General features: G+C 30.4%; 1 protein-coding gene across 3 annotated transcripts in view; it reads left to right on the top strand.

Moving 5' to 3' along the window:
- The window catches only part of Rnpc3 (RNA binding region (RNP1, RRM) containing 3), a 35140-nt gene that overhangs the window by 10969 nt on the left and 8023 nt on the right, over positions 1 to 16148 (top strand). The window contains exons 8-16 of one of the 3 annotated variants that reach the window (XM_058582059.1): positions 926 to 1051; positions 2133 to 2284; positions 5014 to 5175; positions 6245 to 6339; positions 6425 to 6483; positions 8829 to 8961; positions 9501 to 9572; positions 10619 to 10821; positions 12129 to 12204. In XM_058582059.1, coding sequence (XP_058438042.1) covers positions 926 to 1051; positions 2133 to 2284; positions 5014 to 5175; positions 6245 to 6339; positions 6425 to 6483; positions 8829 to 8961; positions 9501 to 9560 — 787 coding nt within the window. In that variant the 3' untranslated portion in view covers positions 9561 to 9572; positions 10619 to 10821; positions 12129 to 12204. Of the gene's footprint in view, positions 1 to 925; positions 1052 to 2132; positions 2285 to 5013; positions 5176 to 6244; positions 6340 to 6424; positions 6484 to 8828; positions 8962 to 9500; positions 9573 to 10618; positions 12205 to 16148 lie in introns of all 3 variants that reach the window. The other 2 variants (XM_058582060.1, XM_058582057.1) reach the window with 2 other exon arrangements.

Below are 16148 nucleotides of genomic sequence, written 5' to 3'. Positions count from 1 at the left end.
TGAGCCATACCTCCTCTCTGTTTTGTTGAGTGTATTTGTTGTGCTTCCAAATTTTACAAATGAAATTCTGAGAGTTAGAATTATGACTGGTGGCTTCTGAGCTCCTTCTTTATGGAAAATGCAAAAATGCTTAGGTAAGGTATAAATATTAGCTATTCATACTCATAATGGAGGAAAGCTATGTACAAGGTATCAATACTACTTCCTAATTATTACTTGCAGGCTACTCCCACCCCCACTTCCTTACCCCAGGGCTGGGGACTGAACTCAGGGCCTTGCATGTGCTAGTCAAGTGCTCTGCCACTGAGCTAAATCCCCAACCCTGCAAGCTACTTTGAGTGAAGTATTTGAAAACTGTTCTTAGGTAGCTTGTTACCTTACCTTGCTTATATAATGGTTTATTTGCAGCATTTATTCATATGATGCTTTTCAGTGAAATACTTTTTGGTCTATGGTCTGTTTGAATATGAATCAAAATAGTTTTACTCTCTTGGTAAAGTCTTTTGAATATCTGTCAAGAAAATATCAATAAAGTTACATAAATTGTATTAAGGTATCAGTTCTTTTGTTTGGTATGAGTCCACCATTTTATTTGGACAACTAATAATGTTTATAATGAAAAATATTTTTAAGATAATTTGATAAATTTTAAGTAAATTCTTAATTCTTTCAAAGAAAGTTAGAATATAAGCTCCATCAAATCTTTCAAAGAAATTTAGAATTTAAGCTCTGTCAAATTTTTTATCCCTTTATTTATGTCTTCGAATTTCTTATCCCATGTAAATATATTCCATATTAGATAAGTGAATTGTGTTATAATTTATTTTTATACATCCAAATTCAAATTTAAGCTTAACACCAACAGTATTGAATAATTATGCTTCTAGATAAGGATCTTGTTTACACTCCCTCTTTTCCAATATAGAATGACCAAACTAATGGAACTAGCAAATTTTCAGCCCAAAAGACCAAAGATGGTAAAACAGCGCCATGTGAGAAAAAAGCGAAAAATAAAGGATATGTTGAATACACCCTCATCTTCTTCACACAGGTAGTTTTATATAGAATTATGAAAGTGAATGCTGTCCATATGTACTTTGTTTACTTGCTTAACTCACATTACTCCTAAATGTAGCTTTTGTTTAATACACATTTACTTGGTTCACCATTGGCTTCCTATTTGCACATTCATAACTATTCATAATTTTCTCACAGTTTACCATTGTTTAATAATACTGAGTAGCCCGGTTCTCAGAATTTTCCACCTTTCATTTTATAACATCATGTTCTCTTTTTGTCTTTTCTATTTAGTGTCTCAATATTAATTGAAATTTTAACTTCATTTAGTTTTTCTATTAGATATATTTGTCTTGTAATTAACTTTATAAGTTAAGAGGGGAGTTTTAAAATTTTTTTTATTTTTAAAGGAATATATTTTTAATCACTTATTTCAATTTAAGTAGAAATAATATGATATATAATTTGATGCCTACCTGACTTGACACTGCTATTCCATACTTTTAATCTCTATAGCAGTACTGAACAACAGAAACAATGTGAGCCACATTAAACTTTCCAGTAGCCACATTAAAACAGTAAAAAGAAGCAGATGAAATTAATGTTGATAATATAACTGTGTAACATGTATATCTAAAATATTATTTAAGCCTAATTCAGTATAAAATTGAGATATTTATTATATATTTGTTTTTCATAAAGAATCAGCAGCCACTTATAGCTGTTATTTACTTTGTTAACACAGGGCTGCTGCATACTGTATAAAATATAGTGCATTAAAAATTTATACATTAATATAAATTTAACTTTTTTGAGTATATTAGTAAATACCATGGTGTATAAAATCAGTAGTCAAGTAATTCAAGTACTGCCATTCATTTACCTGGTAACTTTATGCAAATTATTAGCATCTTTTAACCTCAGTCTCCTCATCTGTAAAGTAGAAATTTAGTAATACATTAGTGCATATCTAAGAGTTTACTGAAGTTTTTAAAACACTTTATGCAGTGCTTATAAGTGTATTGAATGTTTTATCAAACTTTTTAAAATTGAGAATGAAATAATATTCTCGGGATTTGCAATTACAAATTCATGCTGTGGTTATTTTTAAATAGCAATGTACATCCTGTGCTGTTACCTTCGGATGTATTTGACCAACCACAACCTGTAGGTAATAAAAGAATTGAATTCCACATATCCACGGACCTGCCAGCTGCATTGAAGAAAGATTTAGAGAAAGAACAGAATTGTGAAGAAAAAAATTCTGGTAAGAATATTTGAGTTCTTTCACATGATAAAGTCAGTCTTATTGCATTAGAATTAAGTTTCATATATAATATTTGTCTGTTTTCGTATTTGTCAGTTTTATTTAAAATATGTGACTAGGCTTCCTTAATATCACGAAATAATATACATTTCCAGCTGTTTTATATACATAAAACTTAGTTTGCAAGGTTGTCACTATTACTTTTTTGCTAGTAATGACATCTAGAGTGAAATTTATGTTTTCTGGCTGGTATATACACTAATAATACAAGAGTTTTGTGTTGTCTTAACTTCTCATTGCTTGTTTAATGTGATGTTCTATGGTTTTATTAATGTCATTGTATTATTAGGAAACAATGTAGCTATCCTGTGAGTTGTAGATTTTACACATGTATCTATATTTGTGTGTGTGTGTGTGTGAGAGAGAAAGAGAGAGAGAGAATATGGGTGTATTTTTTTTTAATCCAAAACATTTGGAGGATTGTTTACCAGATACTATTTTTACATTTAAATTTAGCATATTAAAAATTACAGGTTTTTTCCAACTTTTTTAGACATTAATTTTTTATTAACAGTGTCATTTCTTTGTACCTTAAATCTTTATATTTCCAAAATCATACAAGCTTATTAGAAATTGATTCAGGACAGAAACATAAAGTAAATTTTTTAAAAAAATTAGCATTCCCAAACCCTACTATCCTCTGTTCTACTGTGCAGAGGTAACCAATGTTTTTGTTTCTGCATTCTTCAAGACTTTATCTTGTGTGTTAGCTTTGTGTTGCTATAACACAACATCAGAGATCATCAATTTAAAGGAAAGGTTTATTTTGGCTCACTGTTTAGGAAGTTTCAGTCCATAGTTAATAGACTCATTGCTTTTGGGACTATGGTGAGGCAGTAAATGGTATTTGTAACACATGCAAAGGAAGCCACTCATCTCATAACAGCCAAGAAGCAAAAAGAAAGAAAGTGTCTTAGACCAGTGTTCCATAAGTCCTGTCAAGAGCAAGCCCCTGGTGAGGAGACTACTTCTCACTAGTCCCCAATCCTTACGTTTCCACCATCTCCTAATATTGCCATGGGCTAATCAAGCCTTTACCACATAGTCTTTTAAGATCAGTGTAGATCCAAACTATAGCAGTCAGTACATGTAAACACATTTTTCTTTTATTCTTGTTTTTGAACATGAATATGAATAAAATATGCACATCATATTTTACAGTGTTCATCTTTCACTCAGTGACTTATTGAAAGTTATATAGCAGACTCTGGACAAAGACATTTTCTCTTGTGTTTTAGAATTTACAGTCTAGCGGAGATAACTTACTATATCAGAGCATAAAAATATGTACCATACTTTTTCATGACTGTGTAATAGAACATAGTGTAGTAATATCAGTCATTATTTAATCATACAATATTATGAGTTTTCTAATCTTTACTGTTACAGAAAACACTAAAATATACATCTTTTTTACTTATATATTTGAATACTTCTGTGACTATGGGGTAGAATTCTAGTAGGTATTAGAGACATAGTGAGTGAAAATCTCTAGTGAATTTTAATTCTTGTCTGATAGTTAGTGAGAATGCATTGATTTTTTGGGGTAGCTTTATTTTTGTTTTTTTCAATATTTTTATTTTTTGTTTTGTAAGTTCATCTTATTAAGTCACTCATTAACATAAAAATTTATTAATCTGTTTTTTCTTTACTAGGATATGAAAATTGTACATATTTATGTGGTACAATTTTCTTAGGTTTAATTTGCTCAAAGACTTATACATATACAAAAAGGGAACAGTCATTCTACATCATTGGCAAAGCAGAAAAATTAATAGTAGAAGCATTTTAGAGATTTTAGGTTTTCTTTTTTAGGTAGTATTAACTAGAATGTTTCTAGTGAATGTTTAACCCTGTCTTTCTAAACATTTTTCCCCTATGCCAGATTAATTATTGTTGATGCTAAAATTCATATTTTATTAATGAAATCCAGTATGTTGATAACTAAAGTAAAAAGTTTTTAGTATTTTTTAATTTCCTTAATTTGAATGAGTAATTTTTAAATTTTGGGTTTCTTCTTAAAGAATCAAGATTATAATTATCTTTTTTTCTTTGTAGTGTGGGGAGGTTAATGGAAGGACATACCTTGTTATGGTGTTTATTTCAGCATAGTTTACTTATCCTAATCTTATAATTGTTGAAAAGATTGAGGTTGTTTCACAATGTTCTGATGTAACAATATAATCTTCGTAACTATTATATAACACTGAGTGACTATCTTAGCAGGATTATGTAATTTATTTAATTGCAAATTTCTTTTTGTTCCTACAGTTATTAATATTTCACACTGTCTACCCAGTGAACGTTTCATCAGATGCCCCTTTGGCACCTCAGACTGAATACGTTGAAACTAAATTTATTTTTTCCTCTTTGCAGAACCTCTATGTAGCAATACAAAGCAATAGTTTAGCTGCTTAGCTCTTGTCTATGGGTGTTTTCATATTACAATAACAAAATTAAATAGTCATGATAGAAACCATATGACCTACAAAGCCTAAAATATTTACTATTTGGACCTATTTTCCTATGTCTATTCTAGAACATTGAGAAACACCAAAAAAATTCAGTGATGCCAAAAATATTTGTTAAATTAAAATAGGGAACAGAAACTTGAAAACTGTATTGAAAAGAGAGATAGTTAATGGCTAATATTAATGCTGAACTCTTAGAATTACCTGCTACTGAAGTTGATGCATCCAGTATAGGATTTGGGAAAATCTTCCCCAAACCTAATCTGAACATCACAGAAGAAACTAAAGAAGACTCTGATGAAATGCCCTCAGAATGTATTTCTAGAAGGGAGTTGGAAAAGGGCAGAATTTCCAAAGAAGGTAATATTATGAAATAAACCAGTTTATATTCCATTTCACAGTTCTTTAACTACACAGAAACAAAACAAATCCATTTATATCAAGAAACATAACTTAAAGCATAGACATCAGTTTCTATCTGATTAATGTTTGTTATCTCTTTTGGGTTTTAAACCCCATACTTCATAGGTAAATTTCCTTTCCATACTGTTTCCTGCTTATATTCATTTGGGAAAAATATTTCTTTTCATTCCTAAAACTTTTTTATATGGCATGTAAAACAAATAATGGTATCCACAAGTCTGGAGTTATGTGTTACAAATATAGAACTGTTAATTGATAATTTATTTTTCTCTGTTGTGGATTTAACATACTATATCTGAGATGCATACAAAGCAACTCTAAAACAATGTTGATGATTAAAAATGCATATTTTAGGATTTTATATTCTCACGTAATAGTTTTTCACTTTTAAAAGATTTTTTACTGTTTAGTTCATTTCAGAAAAATATAAGGTTTTTGGACTGTTTGTAACATGTAATTTTTTTTCCACAATAATGAGAGATAGACTTCCAGCTAGTATTTTTGCATATAACTTCTAGTTATGAAGAACAGATTGCTTAGTAAACTTGGGGAACTATAAAGGGAATCTGAAATACATTTGTCCAAAATACACGATTGTTATTTTGTAGTACTTCATAATTATTTTTGAATATGGAAGTGGCTGGTGGTTTGGAAAATTTATTTTAATCAAAATGTTATACAAACAATATCAGATATGCTTTACTCTTTAATAAAGTAACTCATCTTAGGACCTTTAATAGTAAATATTTTATTAAACAGATTTTAGTTATTGTAGATGTCAGAGATTTTTCAAAACAATACTTAAATTTTTTCCTTATAATCGTTTCAGATTTTTAATTTGTATTATATACCCATCAGTAATATTGCTACTAATATCTATGGCTTTAACATTTTCATAAAGCCTATTTTACCTGTTTAATAGTTATTTGCATGTTGTAAGTTTCTTTGAAAAATTGGTAAAAATATTTTAATTTTATATCTTTGTTTTGTCTTGTCTTTAAATAAGAAATGGAAACACTTTCAGTTTTCAGAAGTTATGAACCTGGCGAACCAAACTGTAGAATATATGTAAAGAATTTAGCTAAACATGTTCAAGAAAAGGTAAGTTGAACTTGCAAATCGATTTTGTTATTTTACATTTTCCCCGCTGGCTTCCTTATTTATTTCTTTCTTATTGAATTTCCAGGATCTTAAATTTATTTTTGGGCGCTTTGTTGACTTTTCATCAGAGACACAACGAATCATGTAAGTAGCAATCATAACCTCAAGTTATGTTTTGGTTTTTCTATGTTGTAAATTTAACACTTTTTGTTATGCCACCATTTTCCTTTTAAAGATAAAGATTGAATGAATATATTGGTGTATTTTCTTTCACAAGTAACCTTTTAGACATCTATTATAGGAATTGACAAACTTCTTTAAATGGACAAACAGGAAAAAATACAATGTTTTTATTTTATTGCAGGCCATGTTGTCTGTAGCTAATCATTTTTGTAGTCCTAGCTTCAAAATAGCTGTGATACATAAACAAATATTTATGGCTTTATTCAGGTATATCTTTACTTATAGGAATGGACTTTTGGTAAATTCTGCTCCTGTACCCTGCTCTAAAGCACACGTGTTCAGGCTTTAATATACCGCACAATAATCACCTGAAGATTGTGGTGAAGCAGTTTCTTGGGCCCATCTCCAGAGAGTCTGGTTTTCTAGAGTGTAATAAGACTCATGAGTTTGCATTTCTCAAAAGCTTTTGGGTGATATGAAGCTACTGGTCCAAAGAGGACACTTTGAAAAATATTATTTTAGTGGTTTATCCAAGAATATACAGTAACCAGGAAAGTTTTTTTAAGAATTTGTACTCTGGCAAGAAAGTTCTCATCTTTTAATTGAACTGTATTAGTCAAAGCTAGCAATTCTGTGAAAGTAGAAAAAAGGGATGTGATTCATTATTACTATAAAGCTAATATTTGGAGTTATAATTTCATTTTTTAAAATTTTGTACTAGTTAATTTCAAAGTAAAGATTCTTTGTCATATAAATAAAAAGTAGAATGAAGTAGAAGATGAGAAATGTTTGAGTGGAGTTAAAATAACAAGTTAGTTTTGTTTTAACTTTCAGTCAAAAAAGTACTTTATAAGTCTTATCTGACCTGCATGTCTTTTTCAATAGATATACAGAGATAAGACCACATCTTAACATGCTCCATCTGTATTCATTAGTGGCAGATGTCTCATCAGGATATCAAGTTTATTTTTCTGGCCATGCAAAATGCTGTTCTTTGTTGTTGTCAATAGGACGTGATTGTACAGGGGGAAAAAAATTATATATGCATTCATATAAGTATGTTTGTGTATATATGTAAACATTTTCAGTATTGTCTATAATCAGAATTTGAACTGAAAATATATTTCTATGTTGAGAAAACTGTAGGTAGCAAAATAGTATATTGTTTCCCATGAGACTGACCATGTGATTAAAAAAGGTCAGTGCATTTTTTTAATTGATACCTTTACATGTTAGTATTCTTTTCCCATCCAGTATACCATATCTTAGTGGAAAACTATACTCTCATTTTTCTAAGTAGTTTTGGAGTATAGATTTCTCTCAGAAATGTTGAAAAAATGAGTATGTTGTAGAATAATAGAACACTGTACTAGGAATAAACTCTGTGATTTGAGCCATCTACTTTTCAAAGTCTTCTCTCTAGGTATCACTTTAAAATGATAGTTTTGACTAGAAAATAATCAAGGTCTTTTTCTATCCTGATACTATAATTTCTTTCCCTTTTTTTCCTCTTATTAGTTCTTTTTTAGTTATACATGGCAGTAGGATCCATTTTGCTATAATTTTACAAGCATGGAATATATCTTATTATGATTAGGACCCCATTCTTATGGATGTACACCATAGTGAGATTCACTATGGTATGTTCGTATATGTACATAAGAAAATTATTTCAGATTTATTTCACAGTCTTCCCTTTTCTTGCATGCCCTCCTTTCCCTTCATTTCACTTCATCTAATCTACTGAATATCTATTCTTCCCCTCTCCCTGCATTATAATTTCTTATAGTAATAATAATAATATAATAAATTACTCAGTTGCTTATATTTGGTTCCTATTAATCTTCTATCCTTGGTCGTATGGTTTATTTTTTGTTTATTTGTTGTTGTCACTTTGAGCAGAAAGTATTGAATTGATTGCAAGAAACTTTTTGAAAATAGGGATATATGTGGCAAACCTAAGTAATAGAAACATACCTAGCATGCACAGGACTCTGAGTTTAATCTCCAAAACAATAACAACCAAAAACTGTGTGTGCTTTTACTGTTACTTTATAACTTTTAAATAACCAAAATATATGTGTAAGAGTTAAAATATAGAGATTCACACATCATGAAATTTGTATTACCTACTTGTAGAAAAATAGAATACAAAATAGAATTTTAGAAAGCCTGACTAATGTGTTAATCAGAGAGTATAGTCATTTTTATTTTGAAATAGCAACTTTTGAACACATTCTTATTCATTGCATCAAAATAATTTTACATTCTTTGAAGCAAAACTACTTTTCTTCCTTGACTTCTAGGTTTGATATACGCCTGATGAAAGAAGGTCGCATGAAAGGACAAGCTTTCATTGGACTTCCAAATGAAAAAGCAGCAGCAAAAGCCTTAAAGGAAGCAAATGGATATGTTCTTTTTGGAAAACCCATGGTGGTTGTATCCTTTAAATCAATCTATTTCAAAACTATGTAATTTTGGGGAAAAGAGTATAACTGAAATTAATTCTATGTTACCCTTTAAAAAGCTCATCTGGCATTCTACCTTGAAATATGCAGTTACAGTTAAACTTTTCTTAGCTGAGTCAGGTGATGATTTTATTTAGACTTTTATTGCATGAGGTTATTAAATTTCAGCCAAGTTTACTTAGTATTTCACTTACACAGCTCAAAAGTACATCTTCTTACTAAGCCTTACAAAGGGTATCTGGAAATACATTTGGAGTCACAAAAACATTATTCATTATACCATTATTATTCTCTTGTATTATTATTCATATTTTTGCTTGATAATTTTAATATCCAGACTTTTTAATATTTTAATATCATCTTTTAATGTATAAAGGTAGAAAGTCCAGGTATAAAAACTAATGATACTAAAGGAAAGGCTAATTTTTATTCCCCTCCCCCCACGATGATTATGTAGAAAAAAAAATTACTTTCATTTTTGTGAAGGAAACCTTAATTTTAAAATATTAGCAGTTTGCTCGATCTGCTAGACCCAAACAAGATGCAAAAGAAGGGAAAAGAAAGTGTTAAATATTAACAAAGGTAAGTGTGGAGAAAACATAAAAAGACAAGACTTTCTATACAAGCAAAATTAAAGAAGTGTAAAAGCCTGATAGAATAATAATTATAATACCTCTTAAGAATTTTAAGGAAATTTCTGTGTATACAGTTGATTCCAGAAAACGTCAGAATTATTGACTGCAGAATAAAGTTCATTTGTATGTAAAAATTAAGTTTGGAGAAAGAATAAAGTATATGTCTATTAGTATTTATTTATAAAGAAGCGTGTTTTAACCTTTAAAATGTTAAATCCCTTAGAGAGCTTGGTAAAACAGTCTGCTAGGCTTCTCCCTCCCTACCAAGAATTTTATATTCAGGAAAACTGATGTGGGTGACAAGTCGTCCTAGTTTTCCTGTGACTGAGGGATTTCTCAGTATATACTACCTTCAGTGCTAAAAAGATCCGGCATGCCAGAACAAGCTGGTTACTCTGGGTGGCACCTGGTAATTTATGTAGCGTGTTCCCTCGTAATAGTAAGGCAACTTGGTCCAGAGCCCACACTTAGAAACTGACAGGAAACAGTTAAAGCAAGATTTTCCAACTCTTAAAATTCTGCAGTGCTGAGAATATACAATTAATTATTAATATAAAATGTTAAAAAAATTTTGTGGAATTAATTTTTTTTCCTCTGGATCAAGCAATTTTAATATTATGATTAGAAATAATAAAATGGGCATTATATATTCTAAAGTTTGTTACTTAAGAAATAAGCAGAAGTAAATTACTTTCCTTTTTTAAAAAAAAAATTTTCTCCCTTTTTAAACTGGAAGGACATGAAATAAATTGGTCAAAATTACTGGGTCTAGCTGAAAAAATGCTAAATAAGAAAAATTTGCAGTGTTTAGTCTATCTGAGATGCCTTGGATATTTGAATTTTGTTTCAAAGTATCTATACTATTGTAACCAGAAGTCAAGTATCTTAGGGGAAAATTGAATAATTTCAGTATGTTTTAAAGTCATTTATTTGTAAATCTAATGCTGAAAAAATAAGAAAAAAATTAAACTGCATTCTGCTGTTCTTCTTTAGAAGCATTCCTGCGTAAATACTGCTGTAATACTGTCATGCAAAGTGTATCCTTTCTTGTTGTATCCTTTTTGGGGCAGTGTTTTTTGGTTTTTTCCTAAAGATATTTTTTCCCTTTCCTATCCACTGATCCAGATTAAGTAGTCATTTTTCTATACTTTTATTCAAGTGAACTATTTCTAAAATTATTTCTATAGCTTGAGCAGGTTTGTTGTTGAATTTTCTATGCTTTCATTTACGCGTTGTATAGTTTTGCCAAGGAAAGTTAGTGAATCAGGTCAACTTAGAGAATGTATGCATTTGTTTTAACAGAGAATGTGGTCTTTCTTCTATTTATGTATTTCCTAAATCTAATTCAGTAACATGCTTTTTATTTTATGATACACCTGGTTTAGGTGTTCTGTATAACATGCTCTCCAATTTGAATGGGAATTTTTTTTAATGTACATATATTGAAATAACTGGATTTCTGTATAAATGCCAAATAGGCGTAGCACACCTCACATATGAAGTCTTTGAAATCTTTTTTGACAGAGAGCAGTAGAAGTTTCTTCTCCCTGTTTCTTTTCCTAAACAAACAAAAAATAATAATAAGGAAAGAGAAAAAACATAATGTTGACTTAGGGTAGTTCAGTAAGTGAAAAGAAATGATCCTGGTAGAAATGTAAGAACATAGATTTCCAGACCAGTTGGTGTCCAAAATCCACTGGAACACAGTGGTTCTCAAATTTGGCTGCACATTGGAACACCGTGGGAACTTTAAAAAAAATTATATATTTATATTTATATATATGTGTATATATATATATACACATCTTTAAAAAGGGGGAAAAATAACCTTAAATATATATTGATATCTAGTTCCTTCCCTCCCACAGAGTTTAGATTTAATTGGTTTGGGGCGTACCATGGGCGTTGAAATTTTTCAAGCCTTTCTAATGTGCAGTCAAAGTGGAAAGCCACCAAAGAAGGGTTTTTATGCATAAAGATTCCTAGACTATGTGAAACAACACTGATGAATTAGAACCTCTGAGAATGAGGTCCAATAACCAAATTTGAAAAGGTTTCCTTAGTAATTTTAAGGACTGTCCTATTGGGATACTACTTTATTAGAGTAAATGGTTGGCCACCTATTACCACCTTTGTCATCCAACCTTTTATAAACAGGAAAATAAAGGGGTAGAATCTCTGCATCTCTTTGTGGGAAACTTTGCTATTATACATACTATGAAAACTACTCAAAATTTTGTTAAGAACCATTATAACCCTAAGAGTTCAAAAAGTTCATATATAACTGAAATTACAATTTTTTTGATATGCACAATTAAAATGCTTTGTTTTCTAATGTTATAAATCAGTTTCTGGGAAACATGTTTATTTGCATAAAAATTTTGTTGTACTGACATGATTCACTAATTTTCTAAGTAAAAATGTTTTAGCTTTTAGTTATTTTTGAACTAATAGATTATTTTATAATCATGATTATTTTTAATGTGCTTTTCTGATATTTTAGGTTCCTTTTGAATTCCATATCTTTCAAGTGCTTTCCAACTTTGATGAGAAGAAATTGACCATCTGGCTATGGAACTGTGCGTAACAGCTTTTGAAAGTATATTTAAAAATTAAATCTATATGCATTTAGATCAGATTATTGAAGATATATAATGTGTTTTAATGATTTCTCTCATATAATAAATTATTTTCTTTCCAATAAAATACTGCTTGTATTTTTAATTATGTTAGTTTATATATCTAGAAAAGTATAAATCATATGAATTTCTCACTAAGATAATTTAATAGTAAATTTTAAGTATTCTTTTATGATTATATATATTACCATTTTCATTCTTAACTTGATACAGTGCACTTTTTCTACAATAATCTTAATTCTTATAATTATTCTAGTAGGTTTCTTTGGTAGTGGGAAATTTGTTCCAGTTTAGGGATTTTGTACCCTTGTCTTGAGTTGAAATTTCATTTTTATACCCCTGAATCTCTTACCTACTAGAACATCATTCACCTGTGAAAATGTTTCCCATGTGGATTTATTCTATTCCCCTTAGTAAAATTAGTTCCGGGGATATATAAGTGGGAAAATTTGATTTCTTTTTTTTAAAGTTTACTTGTTCTACTTATAATCTGTGAGTATGTGATAACCTTCAAATTAGAGTCACTGCCAACAGATCTTCTGTAAAACTGTAAAAAAACAGGCATACAGATAATGTAATAGCAGTAGAGAAGAAGACATTATACAGGTCTATATGTTTGTAGTTTGGTAGATAGTACAAACATGAAAGTTTTGTTTTTTCTCAGTAAAATAGGAAGTGACATTATAGAGAACAGAGAGAGAGTCATGAATAATTGAGGAAAGGAAGAAGGTGGTTAAAATAACAAGGAAAATGGAAGGATAAATATACTCTTGGGATGACTGGCTAGGTAGTACCTAAAATACTTAAGTGTCTTTAAAGTTTCTGGTTGTTAATTTAAGTGAGATTAGTCAACATGTTTTGAGTTTTTCTCCAGTTAATTTCCGCATGGGTGCCATCTCTATGCATAGGCTCAGAGTTGAATTTGATGAAAATTGAGATTTTTAAAGGTAAATATGACAAATTTGGAGGAAAGCAAAAGTATTGATATTCAAGAGATTGATTATAATGAGTCACAATGAAAGTATTCTGGTTAAGGAGTAAAGTAAGAGAAAGTTGAGATGTGGTAGAAAATGGTATAGCCAATTGTAAATTGCAGTATAGTTGTAGATGTGTTAAAGTTTCTTACTAGTAGTAGGAACTAGAAATTTGGTTGTTTGAAATAAGAACAGGGTGACTAAAATTGAAAATATCAGTGCAGTGATTAATGACTGAAGTTCTAGGATGTGAAGATGGGAATAGGATGAGGCCAAATAATGGAAAGAGATGAATTTAAGAAATTAATAAGAAAAGTTTGAAAGTATTATGTAAGTGGATTTTGAAATTGTCAAGAATTATGACAAGAGCCAAGGAGTAAATTATCCTTAGAGCATATAAATGTCAAATATGTAAGAAACAATAATTTAAAAACTTTAAAACTCTTGAGTCCCTATCCTGCAATACTGACAGGGAATTAAATAATAAACTATTTGACTTTACTGAGATATAATGGTTTTATGAGGATGGGTTTTAAATTGAAATCTTGTATCTATGACTTGACTTTTAGCCTAACTTGACTTTTTTTCCTCATTTTCCATGGGGATAATAGTATCTACTTTAAGGTTGTAAAGACAATTTGGTGAACATAAATACTGAATACAAGTCTGATATATGCTATTCAAGTATTATGTTAGCTCTCATGGTAGTGGTTTTCAGCTGTATTAATTTCTTTAACATTTCTGATACAATAATTTTGGAAGGAAAAATGTATTAAGCTTACAATTCTGAAGGTCCAAGAATATGCCACTGACCTTTTAACTCTCAGGGTTCCAAGGTGTATGGCATCACAGAGGCAGGAGTGCATGGTGAGAAGAGATCACATAGTGAAACAGGAAAATCAAGAGAGTGGGAAGGGGCTAGTCTTGCTCTTTTGCAGGAACCCCTTTCTTGGGAATTAACTGGGTTCCCACAAGAACTATTAAATCTTGGCTGAGGGTGATGTCCCTAATGACCCCAGTCATTAGGGTTACTAGGCTGGTACAAGGTTCCACTTTTACAGTTTTCTCCATTTCAAAACTGCCACACTGAGGAACAAGCTGCCAACGTTTATACCCTTGGAGGACAAGCTGAAACTGCCATACTATAGTATCAGCTCATCTCATTTCTGAGTTGTGTGAATATTCTTAAGTGTTATAAAACCTCAGTCATTCTTCCATTTTAATTATCACTTAGATGCCCAACACTTCCACTGGTTTCTTGCCTCACTTGGAGGATGATGCTATTTAACAAATTTAGGAACTTAAATATTGAGGATTTAAGTATCATACAAATATACCCTACCTATTCTCACTTCATAAATAGAGCATATGGCCCAAGTGTCGAATTTGAAAGATTTCTAGAAATTGTTCAGAAACTTTTTTTCCCCTTCTGGATAGAAATAGACCTAGATGTGTTAACCATAATCCTGTCAGTAATCTAATGATAGTTCCTGGTCATTCCTGAGTCCAAAAAAGGAGTTATCATGGTATTGAGAAAGTACTGATAATATAATTTGAGCCTATTTAGTTCCCTGTTTCTTTTTCTTCTTACTAGAGGATTTGGCATGTAACTGGCAGTGTATAGGTCAAATACATTACAGCTGAGGGTGAAAAGTGAAATTTTATCTAAAGGAAATTTCATCTAAAGGAAGAAGCATCGTACTACAAAATCAAGTGGGAAACTAGGTATTAGGCAGCTGAAAACAAAAGTATTACTGCAATGTAAGATATGTAAAATTTATTCTTATGGTTTTCCATTTGTGCCTCCATCCAAGGCTGGACTAGTGTGAGGTGAATGTGACACCAAGGGTATAATATATAAGGAGGCAGTTTCTCTCAGAATGGCACAAATACCCTTCACCCAGTCCTATTCATGATTGTGCCTTTTGTATTGATAACATGAACAGAAACAGCATAATCAATCCTTATTAGGTAAATCACCAAAGGGCAATAGTTTTCAAGTTGCTGTTTTAGATTCTATTTAGAAAATACTGTTGTGCAAATGAGACTCCTTCAGAATCAAGTCCAAAATATTCTTTCAAAGAAGGAAAGGGAAGAAGTCAGTACCTGTGAAGCATTTAACACTCAAATGGTATTTTGCTTAATGGTGATAGTAGTTATTTTATCTTTATTCCACTTCCCTTTGTAGTAGAAAGTTCTTCATGTCTCATCTGTAAGAATAACATATACATTACATCAATTGTCTTTACTAATACATATAAAAATGGTAACTTCATTGGGATTATTCAGAAGAAATGAGAGCTAATCATATGTGTCAGTAACACAAAAGGTAGAACTGATGGTTCTTAAGGGAAATAGAGAATTTTCACTTCAAGTACTTTACTATATATCCTACCCTGAGATTTCATGCAAAGTAGAGAGGTACAGTATTCACATGAAAGTCATGAGGGTACAGGGAGCAAGACAATTTATAAGCTTTAAAGCAACATGGAAAGTGATAGGATATTGACAGAAATTTAAAATATTAATGATTAATATACAAAGACCTGAGAGGCAATTATATCTATTTTTAAAACGTATCAATTAAAAATGAGAAAAGGGGTATTTGACTTTAAAAGAACAATTCTAAAATAATTGTATCTTTTTAAAATTATGAGGGAGCACTTATGGTCCTTATGTGCTGAATGAAAAATCTAAAAATTCAAGAAGAAAATATGAGCAATTGTATGAAACTTTTCAGAGCTTAGAAAGATTGGTATACAAAATACTGCTTTACATTTTTCTTGGGAACATAAGTAAACATTACAAAAACGTTCATGGAATTCATAGTACCAACTGTGTGAGGTAATAGTTTCTTCTGTGGAAGGAAAAGATGAAAAAAATTCTATGGTTTGTGGACAACTGTGTGTG

The sequence above is a fragment of the Marmota monax genome, unplaced genomic scaffold, assembly GCF_021218885.2.
Source record: "Marmota monax isolate L192 unplaced genomic scaffold, Marmota_monax_Labrador192_F-V1.1 WCK01_AAM20220418_F8-fsc00308, whole genome shotgun sequence".
NCBI classification, from domain to species: domain Eukaryota; kingdom Metazoa; phylum Chordata; class Mammalia; order Rodentia; family Sciuridae; genus Marmota; species Marmota monax.
This window is presented reverse-complemented; position numbering and strand designations above follow the sequence as displayed.